Below are 17,845 nucleotides of genomic sequence, written 5' to 3'. Positions count from 1 at the left end.
GGCAAGATGAACCTTGACATGAGTTGACCTTGATTTTGACCTTGTGACCTACTTTCACATTTCTGTAGCTACAGCCTTCAAATTTGGACCACATGCATAATTTTGTGCACTGGAAAAAACTTTGACCTTTATTTTGACCTAGTGACCTACTTTCACATTTTTGAAGGTACAGGCATCAAATTTGGACCATATGCATAGTTTGTGTTTCAAAATGAAATTTGACATTGATTTTGACCTAGTGACCTACTTTCACATTTCTCAAGCTACAGCCTTCAAATTTGGACTACATGCATAGTTTTGTGTACCGAAAAAAACTTTGACCTTGACATTGACCTAGTGACCTACTTTCACATTTTTGAAGGTACAGGCTTCAAATTTGGACCACATGCATAGTTTTGTATTCTGAAATAAAATTTGACCTTGATTTTGACCTAGTGACCTACTTTTACATTTCTCAAGCTACAGCCTTCAAATTTGGACCACTTGCATAGTTTTGTGTACTGAAATGACCTTTGACCTTTACATTGACCTAGTGACCTACTTTCACATTTTTAAGGTACAGGCTTCAAATTTGGACCACATGCATAGTTTTGTATTCCGAAATAAAATTTGACCTTGATTTTGACCTAGTGACCTACTTTTACATTTCTCAAGCTACAGCCTTCAGATTTGGACCACATGCATAGTTTTGTGTACCGAAACAAACTTTGACCTTTACATTGACCTAGTGACCTACTTTCACATTTTTGAAGGTACAGGCTTCATATTTGGACCACATGCATAGTTTTGTATTCCGAAGTAAAATTTGACCTGGATTTTGACCTAGTGACCTACTTTTACATTTCTCAAGCTACAGCCTTCAAATTTGGACCACTTGCATAGATTTGTGTTGTGTACGGAAATGAAATTTGACCTTGAGCTAGTCAGTAAGTCTTGAAATTTGGAACACTCAAAAATGGCACATTGGTGGGCGCCAAGATCACTCTGTGATCTCTTGTTGGATTTGGAAATTGGTTTAGTTTTCATACCAGTCCATATCTTGTGTAAACTGTTGGACATATGGCTTTGAAACTTTTATCACTTGTTTATTATAACAGTCTCTATCTGTAGGCAAGAGTGCATAACTCAAGTATTTTTGCTGCACTATGGCCCTTTTTGGACTTGGAAATTGGTTTAGTTTTGGCACAAGCCAGTATTTTGTCTAAATTGTTTGACATATGGCTTTGAAACTTTGACCTCTTATCTTATCATCATAGTCTACATAACTAGGAAAAGGATTTTGGCTCAGTTATGGCTCTTTTTGACATGAATATTAGTTTATAATAATAATAGGTTACACATTGCCATATAGTGCAAGACTTATCCAGCTCCACAGAACCATGTGCATTATTTGTCTTATTTTCCTTCTTTTCTATGGACATCTCTGGCTGTATTTTGACCCCATACTTCATCAGTTCTTTACATAGTCAGGCGTGCTGTCAATAGACAGGTATTATTGACCTGTATAGATTTCATATTTAGATCAACTTTTCTTTTCTTTCTTTTTCTTTCTTATCTTTTCAGAAAATATTACAAACATGGAGGAAAGCTGGTGTTAGATGCAGGTCCATTTATGAAGGCTTTAGAGGTGATTTTTTGTACACATTTACTTTATGTTTTTGAAAACATGACCACATGAATCACCAGTCAGCTATCTTTCCAAATTGACATATTTTTCAAATTTTGAATTGTCTTAACTAGCCACCTGTCTTAAGCAGCCATCTGTCTTAAGTAGCCACCTGTCCTAAACAGCCACCTGTCTTAAGTAGCCACATGTCTTAAGTAGCCATCTGTCCTAAACAGCCACCTGTCTTAAGTAGACATCTGTCTTAAGTAACCACCAGTCCTAAACAGCCACCTGTCTTAAGTAGCCACCTGTCTTAAGTAGCCACCTGTCTTAAACAGCCACTTGTCTTAAACAGTAAAAAGTGGCCCCAACTTCATCTCAGTGTAGTTAATATTTTCTGGTCCTTTGGGATCATTGATTTCAACTCATTTTGATTTGAAGATTGAATACTGCTAAAGGCGGTGCTAGGGGGTGTGGGCAGTGTTGCATTTTCCATTACTGCTCATGAATAGACTCAATCAAAGGGAGTCTGCAGTTTTCACTGTTTTTCTTGTTCTCGGTGCTTCCGAGGGATCTGCTTTCCAGATTTTATTAAGTAGCCACCTGTCCTAATTAGTCACCTGTCTTAAGCAGCCACCAATCATAAGTAGCCACCAGTGTGTAGCAGCCACCAATCTTAAGTAGCCACCAGTGTGTAGCAGCCACCAATCTTAAGTAGCCACCAGTGTGTAGCAGCCACCAGTCTTAAGTTGCCACCAGTGTGTAGCAGCCAGATTGTGTTGGTCCCTTGGCTACTGCTTAGACTGTATTATAAAGTTAGGAAGAAATGATGATTCAATTTTATCACCTGATGCATATCTACCTTATCAGATCTTATGTAAATATTCTTTCATATCACAAATCAGGAATTATGTAGACAGGTTTTGTGTTGTCAGTTGTTACATACTGAAACAGTAAGCAGATTGCACACTCCACAATGTTCATTTAAGGCAAAATACATAATCAAAAAGATCTTTGAAAGAGACAGCTTTGATAAAGTACAATATATCACATACATGTGTAAGGAAGATATTGTTGATAAAGAACAATAACTGCAGCAGACAGCTTTACAAACATAATGTAAAAAGAAGGCAGTGTTTTTTAAATCAGTTGTTCTCTACCCCTCTTCCTTGATGTGATGTTGGTTATTATTTGTATGTAAAAATTATATACATTCCAGGAAAACTGTGACATTGACTGAGTGACATTCCAGTTTTAGAATTTTGTGAAAACTAACATGTAATCAAAATCCGACATTATTTCCCTTATTGCCTTGCAAGTTTGTTTAAGATAACTACACTGTTAGTTTTAGTTAGCTAATAGGATGTTGTCGTGATTGCTCTATGACTTAATGATACTTTAAGTATAACATGCAACATTTATTTTGATCAGCAATTGATTATTTTAATTTATCAGTATTGCCTAATGGTCTGGATACTTTGTTATGATACCTGAAGAAAATGAGCAATATAAATAGATATTTTGTTGATAACAAGTTCTCTTTTGCAAATAATGAGATAGTTAATTTGTTTGTAAATTCATATCAGAACGTTTTAAATCAGTATGCGTGTTTACAGGAGGTATATTGTGTTTCAACAGTCTGTCTGTCAGTCAGTCTGTCTGTGTACAGCATAACCATGATGTGGCTATTTGCATATGTCAGGGTTTACATGTCAGATTGTTATTCACCCATTTTCAAAAAAAATGAGACATAATATGAAATGGCTTTTTAAGACATCTGCCTCTCTGTCCGTCTGTCAACATTTTTCATTTCTGAACTCTAAATGAGCAAAGTATTAAAGCTACAGGTTTCAAGGTATACATGATGACTGAGCACTACTTCAGTAAAATACATGTTGTTTTCGGGGTCAAAAGGTCAAAGGTTTACTTTTAGTTCATTTCCTTGATATTTTATCTAGTATCACTCATGAACATATCCATCCCCTCGCATATGCCAAACATACCACCTTCCACCCCTGTATTATTTTTAACTTTATCTATTGGAAACAGACCCTAAGTACATATTTGTCCACAAATTGTTCTTAAAATCCTGAAAAGTTTTTCTGTAGCATTTAATGTTCTTTTTATATGTTCATTTGTTGAAAATTGGAAACACGGTATAGTGAGCCTTAAAACGAGACTCAAGCGTAATTAATAAATCCTGCAGCAAAACACTAGACAAAACACACGGTAATTATAAATCTGCAGCAAACCGTATATGACTTAAAACGACACTCAAGCGTAATTAATAAATCCTGCAGCAAAAAACACGGTATAGTAGTAGCCTTTAAAACGGACACTCAAAACAGCGTAATTAATAAATCCTGCAGCAAAAAACACGGTATAGTGAGCCTTAAAACGACACTCAAGCGTAATTAATAAATCCTGCAGCAAAAAACACGATATAGTGAGCCTTAAAACGAGACTCAAGCGTAATTAATAAATCCTGCAGCAAAAAACACGGTATAGTGAGCCTTAAAACGAGACTCAAGCGTAATTAATAAATCCTGCAGCAAAAAACACGGTATAGTGAGCCTTAAAACGAGACTCAAGCGTAATTAATAAATCCTGCAGCAAAAAACACGGTATAGTGAGCCTTAAAACGAGACTCAAGCGTAATTAATAAATCCTGCAGCAAAAAACACGGTATAGTGAGCCTTAAAACGAGACTCAAGCGTAATTAATAAATCCTACAGCAAAAAAAAAATTCTTAACGATCTTCACTTTCAAATGATCATTGTCACTGTTTCTTGCGTAGTAAATTGGTTCACAAATAGAACAAATAAAATTGCACAGTTTCTTATATAGCCTCCATGAACTTTCCTTGTGGAGCTGATTAGACTTACATTTTCTATAACAAATAATACAGTTAAATGTTCTCAGAGAGATTCTTCTGGCTTACATCTGTATTTGTATTGGTAGATTGACTAACGATAAACTTAATAATTACTATAGGTCCTATGTTATATGCAAGCTCAGTTTCCACTTTTGTTCATATTTCTGTATAAATGAATAGTCTTCAAAAGACAAAGCACTATGCTCTCTATTTTCTTCATATATTTGTTTTGTGTGTACAACTTTAGATTTTCGGAAACGAAGTGCATTTTAATGGCTATTAGAGCTTTAAGTAGGAAAAAAAACCATTTAAACAACTTTTACTCATGATATCTGCTTAACCAGAATTGGTCTGTAGCATCTTTTTTATGGTTTTCTGCCAATAATTTTTGAACAACCGCAAATAATAACATGAACTGGTAGTAGTAAAAATAGAAAAGAAAACTACTAAACATCGTCTACTGATAAACTCTTTTATAGGTCATCACAAAACTTGGCCTGTACATTGCACCTCTGTTGTTTAGCATAACCCTTTTAAGGGGCTGTCCAAAAACTTCCTCAATTTCCTGTCATGAACCACCTGATAGATCTTCACCAAGCTTAGTCTTGAGTACCCTTGTAGTTTGAACAGATTATTCCACTTGGTCCATAATAAGCCCCAACAGGGATGAAAATAGAGGAGTATCGAACCAACTGCTAGATGAGTCATCAACTAACTTGTCTTGTTCCATCCTTGCATGTACTTCTCCCATATTGTTCCCTTTTAGGGATTGTCAAACCTGAAAAAGGAAGAAAAAAAAACACGAAAAACTTCAAACCATTTTTCTTCTAAACAACTTCATGAACCTTCAACAACTTTTTTCTATAACATCCTTGTATTGACCTCTCTCAAATTGTTCAGATTGACCACATTGACAGGGCTGTCTGAGCTGAAAATAGACAAATATCTATTCACAACTTCTCACTAAACATTCTCAGTAAACATGGTCTGTCATGTCCCGTCTCGTCCCGAAATCTATAACTCAGTTAATACGAAATGGATTTGATTCAAACTTAAAATAGATGTTCCACCTTATCACCCACATCTTGTAACACAAGGTGCATAACTCTTACACCATATTTTCATGAATTATGCCCCGTTTTATTAGCTCATCTGATTTTTTGAAAAAAAAGGATGAGTTATTGTCATCAGTTGAGCGGTTGTCGGCGTCGGCGTCTGCGTCGGCGTTGCCTGGTTAAGTTTTATGTTTAGGTCAGCTTTTCTCCTAAACTATCAAAGCTATTGCTTTGAAACTTGGAATACTTGTTCACCATCATAAGCTGACCCTGTATAGCAAGAAACATAACTCCATTTTGCTTTTTGCAAGATTTACGGCCCCTTTTGTACTTAGAAAATATCAGATTTCTTGGTTAAGTTTTATGTTTAGGTCAACTTTTCTCCTAAACTATCAAAGCTATTGCTTTGAAACTTGGAATACTTGTTCACCATCATAAGCAGACCCTGTACATCAAGAAACATAACTCCATCTTGCTTTTTGCAAGATTTATTGCCCCTTTTGGACTTAGAAAATCAGTTTTCTTGGTTAAGTTTTATGTTTAGGTCAGCTTTTATCCTAAACTATCAAAGCTATTGCTTTAAAACTTGCAACACTTGTTCACCATCATAAGTTGACCCAGTACAGCAAGAAACATAACTCCATCCTGCTTTTTGCAAGATTATGGCCCCTTTTGGACTTAGAAAATATCAGATTTCTTGGTTAAGTTTTATGTTTAGGTCAACTTTTTCTCTTTAATTATCAAAGCTATTGCTTTGAAACTTGCAACACTTGTTCACCATCATAAGCTGACCCTGTACAGCAAGCAACATAACTCCATCCTGCTTTTTGCAATAATTATTGCCCCTTTTGGACTTAGAAAATCATTTTCTTGGTTGAGTATTATGTTTAAGTCAACTTTTCTCATAAACTGTCAAAGCTATTGCTTTAAAACTTGCAACAGTTTTTCACCATCATAAGTGGACACTGTACATCAAGAAACATAACTCTATCCTGCTTTTTGCAAGAATGATGGCCCTTTTTAGACTTAGAAAATCATGGGTAGGACAATAGTTCTATTACACAAAAAAAATCAGATGAGCGTCAGCACCCGCAAGGCGGTGCTCTTGTTTAGAATTTAAGGTTAATTTTGATGCATTTTCACTATATCTCGGTTATTACTAAATGGATTTGATTCAAACTTAAAAGAGATGTTCCACCTTATCCCCACATCATGTGACACATGGTGCGTAACTCTGACACCAATTTTTCATGAATAATGCCCCCTTTTACTTAGAATTTAAGGTTAATTTTGATGCATTTTCACTATATCTCAGTTATTACATGTATGAAATGCATTTGTTTCAAACTTGAAGCAGTTGTTCCACATCTTCACCCACATTATAATTTTTATTATGACACAATGTGCATAACTCTTGCACCAAAATTTTTCTGAATTATGCCCCCTTTTTGTTTAGAATTATACTAAAGTAGTGTTTTGATACACTTTATCTGTACCTCTCTCATTAGTTGATATTTTTAGCTCACCTGTCACAAAGTGACAAGGTGAGCTTTTGTGATCGCGCGGTGTCCGTCGTCCGTCGTGCGTCCGTGCGTGCGTCCGTAAACTTCCGCTTGTGACCACTCTAGAGGTCACATTTTTCATGGGATCTTTATGAAAGTTGGTCAGAATGTTCATCTTGATGATATCTAGGTCAAGTTCCAAACTGGATCACGTGCCATCAAACACTAGGTCAGTAGGTCTAAAAAAAAACAAAACCTTGTGACCTCTCTAGAGGCCATATATTTCACAAGATCTTCATGAAACTTGGTCAGAATGTTCACCTTGATGATATCTAGGTCAAGTTTGAAACTGGGTCACGTGCCGTTAAAAACTAGGTCAGTAGGTCTAAAAATAGAAAAACCTTGTGACCTCTCTAGAGGCCATATATTTCACAAGATCTTCATGAAATTGGTCAGAACGTTCACCTTGATAATATCTAGGTCAAGTTCGAAACTGGATCACGTGCCATCAAAAACTAGGTCAGTAGGTCAAATAATAGAAAAACCTTGTGACCTCTCTAGAGGCCATATTTTTCATGGGATCTGTATGAAAGTTGGTCTGAATGTTCATCTTGACGATATCTAGGTCAAGTTCGAAACTGGGTCATGTGCGGTCAAAAACTAGGTCAGTAGGTCTAAAAATAGAAAAACCTTGTGACCTCTCTAGAGGCCATATATTTCATAAGATCTTCATGAAAATTGGCCAGAATGTTCACCTTGATGATATCTAGATCAAGAAAGAAAGTGGGTCACGTGCCATCAAAAACTAGGTCAGTAGGTCAAATAATAGAAAAACCTTGTGACCTCTCTAGAGGCCATATTTTTCACGGGATCTGTATGAAAATTGGTCTGAATGTTCAACTTGATGATATCTAGTTCAAGTTTGAAAGTGGGTCATGTTCCATCAAAAACTAGGTCAGTAGGTCAAATAATAGAAAAACCTTGTGACCTCTCTAAAGGCCATATTTTTCATGGGATCTGTTTGAAAATTGGTCTGAATGTTCATCTTGATGATATCTAGGTCAAGTTCGAAACAGGGTCATGTGCGGTCAAAAACTAGGTCATTAGGTCTAAAAATAGAAAAACCTTGTGACCTCTCTAGAGACCATACTTGTGAATGGATCTCCATAAAAATTGGTCAGAATGTTCACCTTGATGATATCTAGGTCAAGTTTGAAACTGGGTCACGTGCCTACAAAAACTAGGTCAGTAGGTCAAATAATAAAAAAACCTTGTGACCTCTCTAGAGGCCATACTTTTCATGGGATCTGTATGAAAGTTGGTCTGAATGTTCATCTTGATGATATCTAGGTCAAGTTTGAAACTGGGTCAACTGCAGTCAAAAACTAGGTCAGTAGGTCTAAAATTATTAAAATCTTTTGACCTCTCTAGAGACCAAATTTTTCAATGGATCTTCATGAAAATTGGTCAGAATTTTTATCTTGATAATATCTAGGTCAAGTTCAAAACTGGGTCACATGAGCTCAAAAACTAGGTCACTATGTCAAATAATAGAAAAAACGACGTCATACTCAAAACTGGGTCATGTGGGAAGAGGTGAGCGATTCAGGACCATCATGGTCCTCTTGTTTAACACAGACCCAAGCTATTGTGCAATATTCATCCACCATTGGTGTGTGTGTGTGTGCGTGTGTGTGTGTGTGTGTTTGGTTTAACTTTTTTTCAACAATGTTTCAGTCATAATTGGAGTCATTAAACACTCCAGTGAAGTTCTTGACAGATTTAAATGTTTTTGTTACACAGGTTTAACATCATAAAATACAAGTCAAATTGATTTAAAGTACATCTTCTTGTGGCCATGTCTTTCTTATGGTTGTCATTCTTCTGTGACAAGACCATATTGTGGGGGTATTGGTCACTCCTGTGACAGTTCTAGTTAAGACAAGGTCAGATTATAGAAAAACCTTGTTAACAATCTAGTGGCAACATTTTCTTTGGTATTAATAAATCTTTGTCTCCATGAAATACAGGATAACTTTAAGATTGGATTACCTGAGAGCAAAAACAAAGTCACTACCCACATTTTCTACTTAATCTATTATATGTCGTAATTTCAGTATGTCTGTCCTTATTTTCCATTTGTCTGTCCTATATTTTCAGTATGCGTGTCGTATTTTTTTCACTATGCCTGTGATATATTTTCAGTATGCGTATCATATATTTTCAGTGCGTCTGTCCTATATTTTCAATATGTCTGTCCTATATTTTCAGTATGTCTGTCCCATATTTTCAGTTTGCCTTTCCTATATTTTCAATATGTCTGTCCTATATTTTCAGTATGTATGTCCTATATTTTCAGTTTGCCTTTCCTGTATTTTCAATATGTCTGTCCTATATTTTCAGTATGTCTGTCCTATATTTTCAGTACATCTGTCCTGTATTTTCAGTTTGCCTGTCCTGTATGTTTAGTATGTCTGTCCTATATTTTCAGTATGTATGTCCTATATTTTCAGTTTGCCTTTCCTTTTTTTTCAATATGTCTGTCCTATATTTTCAGTGCGTCTGTCCTATATTTTCAGTTTGCCTTTCCTGTATTTTCAATATGTCTGTCCTATATTTTCAGTATGTCTGTCCTATATTTTCAGTACATCTGTCCTGTATTTTCAGTTTGCCTGTCCTGTATTTTTCAATATGTCTGTCCTATATTTTCAGTATGTCCTGTCATATATTTTCATTGTGTCTATCATATATTTTCAGTTTGCCTGTGATATTCAAGCTGAGGTGGTAGGGAAACCTGAACCAGCATTCTTTAATACTGCAGTTCAAGATATGGGCATTTCCGCTGATACAGTAAGTGTAATGTTGAGGATTGCTAAGCTTGAATCGTTAAATGCCTAGATATCATATATCGTTAGGAACAGAGAAACAGGGAGGTAGTTTAGAGGTTAAGGATCTGTGCTCTGAATTTCAATATGTTACTGAATCTGTATGCAGCCTATCTTATTGTATGTTTTATTATGTCTCCCACCACACAGTGGTGTGGGAGACATATTGATTTACTCCAGTCTGTGTGTGTGTGTGTGTGTGTGTGTCTGTCTGTCTGTCTGGCTGTCTGTCATAAAGCTGTCTGTCTGTCTGGCTGTCTGTCACAAAGCTTATCCGCACTCTAAGTCGAACATTTCTCATCCGATCTTACCAAACTTGAACAAAATGTGTTTGATCATAAGACCTCGGCCAAGTTCGATAACAAGCCAAATCTGTCCAGGCACTTTTGAGTTATGGCCGTTGAATTACTGATTGAGTCCACTCGTCCAAGCCGTCTAACTGGGTCCATTCATCTCAGCCATCCAGAGAAACTAGACATTTTTCACAGGGGCAGTTGTGGGAGACATGCGCTTTTCTCAAAAGCATCTGTAGTTTCTATTGTTTTATGGTTTCTACTTGGAGCAAATTTTACTACATTGTTTTATTTCCAGTGTGTTATGGTTGGAGATGATATAGTGGGAGATATAGGTGGAGCCCAGAATTCTGGTATGAGGGGTGTTCAAGTGAGGACTGGCAAGTACAGGTAAGTTACATGATGGAGATTTACATAGTGGAAAATGTTATTCTTTTTCGAGTCTAAGATACTAAATTTTAGTTTGGTGACAAGTTTAAACATTGACTTCATGATGAGTTGTTTCTGAAGAGCTTTTTCAAAACTTACCAAGTTTTGTTACTTCAGAACCATTTCAAGACTGGTAAATACATGTGAGTAACATTTAGGAGATAGTTTGGTAAGTTCAACGCTCTGGTTTGAAGGATCATTCTGAATTAGTGTAAAAGAGTTACATGTACATGTTGGAGAATTCTGGGATACTAGCAGGCGAATCCAAAGCTCTAATACATGTGTATGTTTAAATAAGGATGGGTAAATTCCTGAAATAACTCGGGTGAAGTCGAATTATCTTTATTAGCATCATGTCCCATAACTCTGACATGCATTTTGGCCAAATTATGCCCCCTTTTGGACTTAGAAAATCCTGGTTAAAGTTTTGTGTACAAGTACATATGGCTATCATTTAAAGGCATATAGCTTTGAAACTTACTTTTTAGCTCAACTATTCATAGAATAGTAGAGCTATTGGACTCGCCCATGCGTCGGCGTCCGCATCCCCGTCCGCATCCGCGTCGGCGTCCCGATTTGGTTAAGTTTTTGTATGTAAGCTGTTATCTCAGCAACCACTTGTGGGAATGGATTGACACTTCACACACTTATTCACTGTGATAAACTGGCTTACATTGCACAGGTTCCATAACTCTATTTTGCTTTTTTACAAAATTATGCCCCTTTTTTGACTTAGAAATTTTTGGTTAAGGTTTTGTATGTAAGCTGGTATCTCGGTAACCACTTGTGGGAATGGCTTGAAACTTCACACACTTATTTACTGTGATTAACTGACTTACATTGCACAGGTTCCATAACTCTATTTTGCTGTTTTACAAAGTTATGCCCCTTTTTCAACTTAAAATTTTTTGGTTAAGGTTTTGTATGTAAGTTGGTATCTCAGTACTCACTAATTGGAATGGATTGAAACTTCACACACTTGTTCACTGTCATGATCTGACATGCACAAAGCAGATCCCATAACTTTATTTTGCTTTTTTACAAAATTATGCCCCTTTTTCAACATAGAAAGTTTTGGTTAAGTTGTTGTATTTAAGCTGGTATCTCAGTATCCACTAATGGGAAAGGATTGAAACTTCACACACTTGTTCACTGTCATGATATGACATGCAGTGCAAAGGGTCAATAACTTAACTTCGCATTTTACAAAATTATGCCCCTTTTTCAGCTTAGGAGTTTTGGGTTAAATTCTTATATGTAAGCTGGTATCTCAGTACCCACTAATGGGAATGGATTGAAACTTCACACACTTGTCCACTGTCATGAGCTAATAAGCACTATGCAGATTCCATAACCCTATTTTGCTTTTTATGCCTCCGAAGGGAGGCATATAGTTTTTGAACCGTCTGTCGGTCTGTCAGTCTGTCAGTCTGTCCACAATTTTCGTGTCCGGTCCATATCTTTGTCATCGATGGATGGATTTTCAAATAACTTGGCATGAATGTGTACCACAGTAAGACGACGTGTCGCGCGCAAGACCCAGGTACGTAGCTCAAAGGTCAAGGTCACACTTAGACGTTAAAGGATAGTGCATTGATGGGCGTGTCCGGTCCATATCTTTGTCATCGATGGATGGATTTTCAAATAACTTGGCATGAATGTGTACCACAGTAAGACGAGGTGTCGCGCGCAAGACCCAGGTCCGTAGCTCAAAGGTCAAGGTCACACTTAGACATTAAAGTATAGTGCATTGATGGGCGTGTCCGGTCCATATCTTTGTCATCGATGGATGGATTTTCAAATAACTTGGCATGAATGTGTACCACAGTAAGACGACGTGTCGCGCGCAAGACCCAGGTCCGTAGCTCAAAGGTCCTAAACTCTAACATTGGCCATAACTATTCATTCAAAGTGCCATTGGGGGCATGTGTCATCCTATGGAGACAGCTCTTGTTTACTAAATTATGCCCCTTTTTCGACTCGTATTCATTCAATCGACAAGGCTGTTGAATAGTCGAGTGTTGCTGTCCTCCAACAGCTCTTTTTCTTTTTCTAGGTCCATTACCAACGTCACTGTTTTAAGTCACATAACTCTGACATATATTTTGGCCAAATTATGCACCCTTTTGTACATGGAATATCCTGGTTAATGAAAATCCTGGTTGAAGTTTTACATGCAAGTTGCTATCTCCAAAACTAATGCAGATATTGAATTGAAAGTTTACATGTGTGTTCAGGGTTATAAAAGTAGTTGATATCATCAAGTTTCATAACTCTGACATGCATTTTGACCAAATTATGCCCCCTTTTGGACTTAAAAAATAGTGGTTAAAGTTTTGCATGTAAGTACATATAGCTATTGCTTAAAGGCATAAAAAGCATATAGCTCTGAAACTTATTTTTAGCTCACTTGAGCACAAAGTGCTCAAGGTGAGCTTTTGTGATCACCCTGTGTCTGTCGTCCGTCGTCATCAGTCGTCCGTCATCCCTCCGTCATCAACAATTTGACATTCTAAATGAAACTTGGTCGGAAAGTTACCCTCAATAAAATCTTGGATGAGTTTGATATTGGGTCATCTGGGGTCAAAAACTAGGTCACCAGGTCAAATCAAAGGGAAAGCTTGTTAACACTCTACAGGTCACAATTTTGGCCCAATCTTAATGAAACTTGGTCAGAATGTTAACCTCAATAAAATCTTGGACGAGTTTGATATTGGGTCATCTGGGATCAAAAACTAGGTCACCAGGTCAAATCAAAGGAAAAGCTTGTTAACACTGTAGAGGCCACATTTATGACAGTATCTTCATAAAACTTGGTCAGAATGTCAATCTTGATGATCTTAAGGCCCAGTTTGAATCTTGGTCATGTAGGTTAAAAACTAGGTCACCAGGTCAAATCAAAGGGAAAGCTAGTTAACACTCTAGAGGCTACATTTATTACCATATCTTAATGAAACTTGGTCAGAATGTCAATCTTGATAATCTTTAGGTCAAGTTTAAATCTGGGTCAGGTGGGGTCAAAAACTAGGTCACTAGGCCAGATCAAAGGAAAAGCTTGTTAACACTCTAGAGGACACATTATGATTGTATCTTCATGAAACTTAGTCAGAATGTTAATCTTGATGATCTTTAGGTCAAGTTTGATTCTTGGTCATGTAGGGTCAAAAACTAGGTCACTAGGTCAAATCAAAGGAAAAGCTAGTTAACACTTTAGAGGCCACATTTATAACAATATCTTAATGAAACTTGGTCAGAATATTAATCTTGATGATCTTAAGGCCAATAGGTCAGTTGAGCGATACAGGGCCTTCATGGCCCTCTTGTTTCTTTTCTAGGTCAATAACCAACCTCACTGGGTCAGGTCCCATAATTCTGACATGTATTTTTGCCAAATAATGCCCCCTTTTGGACTTAGAAAATCCTTGTTAAAGTTTTGCGTGCAAGGTACTATCTCCAAATTAAATGCAGATATTGAATTGAAACTCTGTAGATATTTATTACATTTCAATAAAAAAGGATAATTCAAGGTGAAGAGTTACAGTATACTTAATGTTGTCCCTTGGAAACTAGGTAAAAAGGATAAGTTAATTTTGACCCCGCCCATTTTATTGTGGGAACAGGTGCTAACATTTATCTCTGTTTGTACATGTATGTCTGTCTGTACTTCTAAATTTGCGTTGGGCATGTCCCAAAAAGTATTTGATCTAAAGTCATCATGAATCATAGGATTGTTATTTAACTTGAGAAGTTGCGCACCTGAGGTTTTGTTTGGGATTTCATTCAGGAGGACCAGATACTGAAAGGTAAAAAATAATCAGGTCAGGCCTAAAGTTTGTGTCACATCTAATCTCAAAATGTATTTGATTTAGAGACATCTGAAATTATACGATTGTTGTCCAGCATGTGAAGTTTTGCTGAGTTTTGTTTGGTACATATATTTCACTCAACCAGATATGAGTTATGACCTGCAAGTTTGGTGAAAATACGTGTAAAAGTTTTTTTGCATGTATCTGTGAAATCATTTATTCAAGAGGCTATCAGAAATATTATACAGCATATGCATATTTTGGATTTCACTTAGACCAAATCTTTGGTCCTTGACGTAGTGGAAATGTGCATATGAGCTTAAACGTTTGTGTTACATCTACATGTATCACAAAAAGTAAACATTAGATGATTGCTGTATAACATGAAAAGCTGTGCACCTGTGGATTTCACTTAGGCAGACCAGAGTAACGGCCCTTGACTTTGTAAATAAAGCACAAAAGTTTGTGTTGTGATATCTTGAAAGAATTTTACTAAGAGTTTTGAAATCGTTCAGCAATATTATTCATCCAGTGAAGTTGTGCACCTGGGGTCATTCTTAAAGACCAGCTTTATGGCCCTTGACTTAATTAGTAAAAGATATGCATTAAGGACTTAACTTTGTACATGTATCTCAAAAAGCATTTGTTGTCTTTTCAGGCAAGGGCATATTAATTTCTACTTCTTGTGCTCAAAGTGAGCTATTGTGGCGTTGTCTGTCGTCCGTCAACATTTGCCTTGTGGACACTCTAGAGGCCACAGTTGTGACCAAATTTTTATGAAACTTGATCGAGCATTTGTCTCGATGATCTCTAGGTCAAGTTCGGGTTCGAGCCTCACTCGGGGCGTTTAATTCTTCATGTGAGGAAGCCATCCAGCTGGCTTACGGAAGGTCGGTGGTTCTACCCAGGTGCCCGCTTGTGATGAAATAATGCACGGAGGGACACCTGGGGTCTTCCTCCACCATCAAAGCTGGAAGCCGCCATATGACCTATAACTGTGTCGTGCGACGTTAAACCCAACAAAATAAATAAATAACTAGGTCAAGTTCGAAACTGGTTCACAAGGGGTCAAAACTAGGTCAGTAGGCCAGATCAAAAGATAAATCTTGTTAACACTCAAGAATCCACAGTTTTAAGTTTGAAACATGAGAATTTGTCAGAATGTTTGTCTTGATGACTTTTAGGTCAAATTTGAATCTGGGTCATGTGGGGTCAAAAAACTAGGTCTCCCACTCAGATCAAAAGAAAAGCTTGTTATCAAGCTAGAGGCCACATTTATGACCCTATCTTTATGAAACTTGGTCGGAAGGATTATCTGTAGCCCAAGTTCGATTCTGGGTCATATTGGGTCGAAAACAAGGCTACTAGGCAAGATCAAAGGAAAATCTTGTTAACACTCAAGATTCCACAGTCACGAGCATTGGTCAGAATAATTGTCTTGATGATTTATAGGTCAAGATTGATCTGGGTTATGTGGGGTCAAAAACTAGGTCTCACGGTCAAGTCAAAGGAAAATCTTTTTAACACTCTAGAGACCACATTTTTAGTTTGAAACTCATGAGAATTGGTCAGGATGTTTGTCTTGATGAAATCTAAGTAATGTTTGAATGTGGGTCACCTGGAGTCAAAGACTAGGTCACCCATTCAAATCAAAGAAAAACTGTATGCGTGCAATAGGGGCTGCATTTTTGACAGGATACTTGTGAAATTTGATCAGAATTATTCTCTTGATGAAATCTAGGTCAATTTTGAATCTGGGTCATTTGGGATAAAAAAACTAGGTCACTGGGTCAAATCAAAGGAAAAGCTCTTTTACAATCTAGAGGCCACTCCAGTCTTCCCGAAACTGTGTCAGAATGTTAAAATTTGTTTTCATGAAATCTTGGACGAGTTCTAATCTGGGTCATGTGGGGTCCAGAACTTGGTCAAATCAAAGAAAACTCACTCAAGTGGCCACATTTTTGATCCAAAACTGGTCAGAATATTTGTCTCCATGAAATCACTAGGTCAAATACATGTATGTTTTCACTTTTATGATATGTTACTCAGGTGAGCGACTTAGGGCCAAGATGGCCCTCTTGTTTTATTTTTCAACTGGGTTATAACTTATATGTCTTAGAGCTGTCATAAAGAAACAGTTAACCACTATTTGGCTGAGATAATGATATACATTACCTGTTTGTATTTTCAGACCAGAAGATGAAAATCATCCAACAGTAAAACCTGATGGTTTTGTAGATAACCTTGCTCAGGCTGTGGATTTAATTCTTGCTGGGCAGTCAAAATAAAACAGATGTTTATGTGTACCCTACAGAATGACATCAGTTATTAATTATTAGTTAATTAGCTAGATAAAAAGTATATAGTGTAATTGTATTTTACTTTCATAATTCTGTAAAAACAAGTATCAGATTAATTGAGTCAAAAAGAATGCAGTTTCTCAGAATGTTTGGAAAAGAAAATATTAAAGGGTTACTAGGGAATTCAAAGAGACATTCTAGGAAAACAAGTGATTGAACTATTACAATGCAATACAATGTCCCCTACTGGAAGGTGACTATAATTATCTCAGCTGCAGTATAACCTTATGTTCTGATATATGTCAATGATGCATATACAATATTGCGCTATATATATTATATACAAAATATTATAACACTCTATGTTTGGATTAAAATTTGCATACATAAAAATTTACAGTTGTTGATTGCTTAAACCATCTATAAACAAAAAAGAGTTTTTATGCCCCCGGCATCTACTGATGTGGGAGGCATATAGTGACTGTCCTGTCCGACCGTTCGTTCATCTGTTCGTTCGTTAGTTTGTCTGTCCGTCCGTCCGTACGTGGTTATTTCGTCTAGCATCAATACCCCTTACTAGAATGACTTGATACTAATGCAGATGTAACCTGTGACTATTCCTCATTTTCAGACATCATCTGACCTCAGTTTGACCTTGACCTTGACCTCATTTTGGACTTGCTTTATATGGGCTATCTCTTTGTTAACCAAATGGGACCGTTTCGTCTAGCATCAATACCCCTTACTAGAATGACTTGATACTAATGCAGATGTAACCTGTGACCATTCCTCACCTTCAGACATCACCTGACCTCAGTTTGACCTTGACCATGAACTTGACCTCGTTTTGGACTAAAGTTGCTTTGTATCGACAAGGATGCCACTGGGGGCATCAATCGTTTATTGAAGGCAGCTTCTTGTTTCCACAACATTTTTAGCTTGACTATACAAAGTAAATCGAGGGTTGAATGCAATACTGTCGAAGTCCTTTATCTAATAGGAGTTACTACAGTATTGCATTCAGCCCTTGAATTATGGAGAGCTATCCTATTCGACCTGGTTTGGGCGTTAGCGCCCATCTGTGTCTTTGATAC

The 17,845-nt window shown here is 36.9% G+C and overlaps 1 protein-coding gene across 2 annotated transcripts in view; it reads left to right on the top strand.

Moving 5' to 3' along the window:
• LOC123546972 (phospholysine phosphohistidine inorganic pyrophosphate phosphatase-like) overlaps positions 1-17,146 on the top strand; it is a 46,299-nt gene extending 29,153 nt beyond the window's left edge. For both annotated transcript variants that reach the window (XM_045333671.2, XM_053551297.1), the window contains 4 exons: positions 1,564-1,627; positions 9,796-9,888; positions 10,515-10,606; positions 16,643-17,146. In XM_045333671.2, coding sequence (XP_045189606.2) covers positions 1,564-1,627; positions 9,796-9,888; positions 10,515-10,606; positions 16,643-16,739 — 346 coding nt within the window. In that variant the 3' untranslated portion in view covers positions 16,740-17,146. The remainder of the gene's footprint in view (positions 1-1,563; positions 1,628-9,795; positions 9,889-10,514; positions 10,607-16,642) is intronic.
• Positions 17,147-17,845: the final 699 nt, after the last annotated feature.

Source organism: Mercenaria mercenaria, chromosome 9 (genome assembly GCF_021730395.1).
Source record: "Mercenaria mercenaria strain notata chromosome 9, MADL_Memer_1, whole genome shotgun sequence".
Classification (NCBI taxonomy): Eukaryota; Metazoa; Mollusca; class Bivalvia; order Venerida; family Veneridae; genus Mercenaria; species Mercenaria mercenaria.
This window is presented reverse-complemented; position numbering and strand designations above follow the sequence as displayed.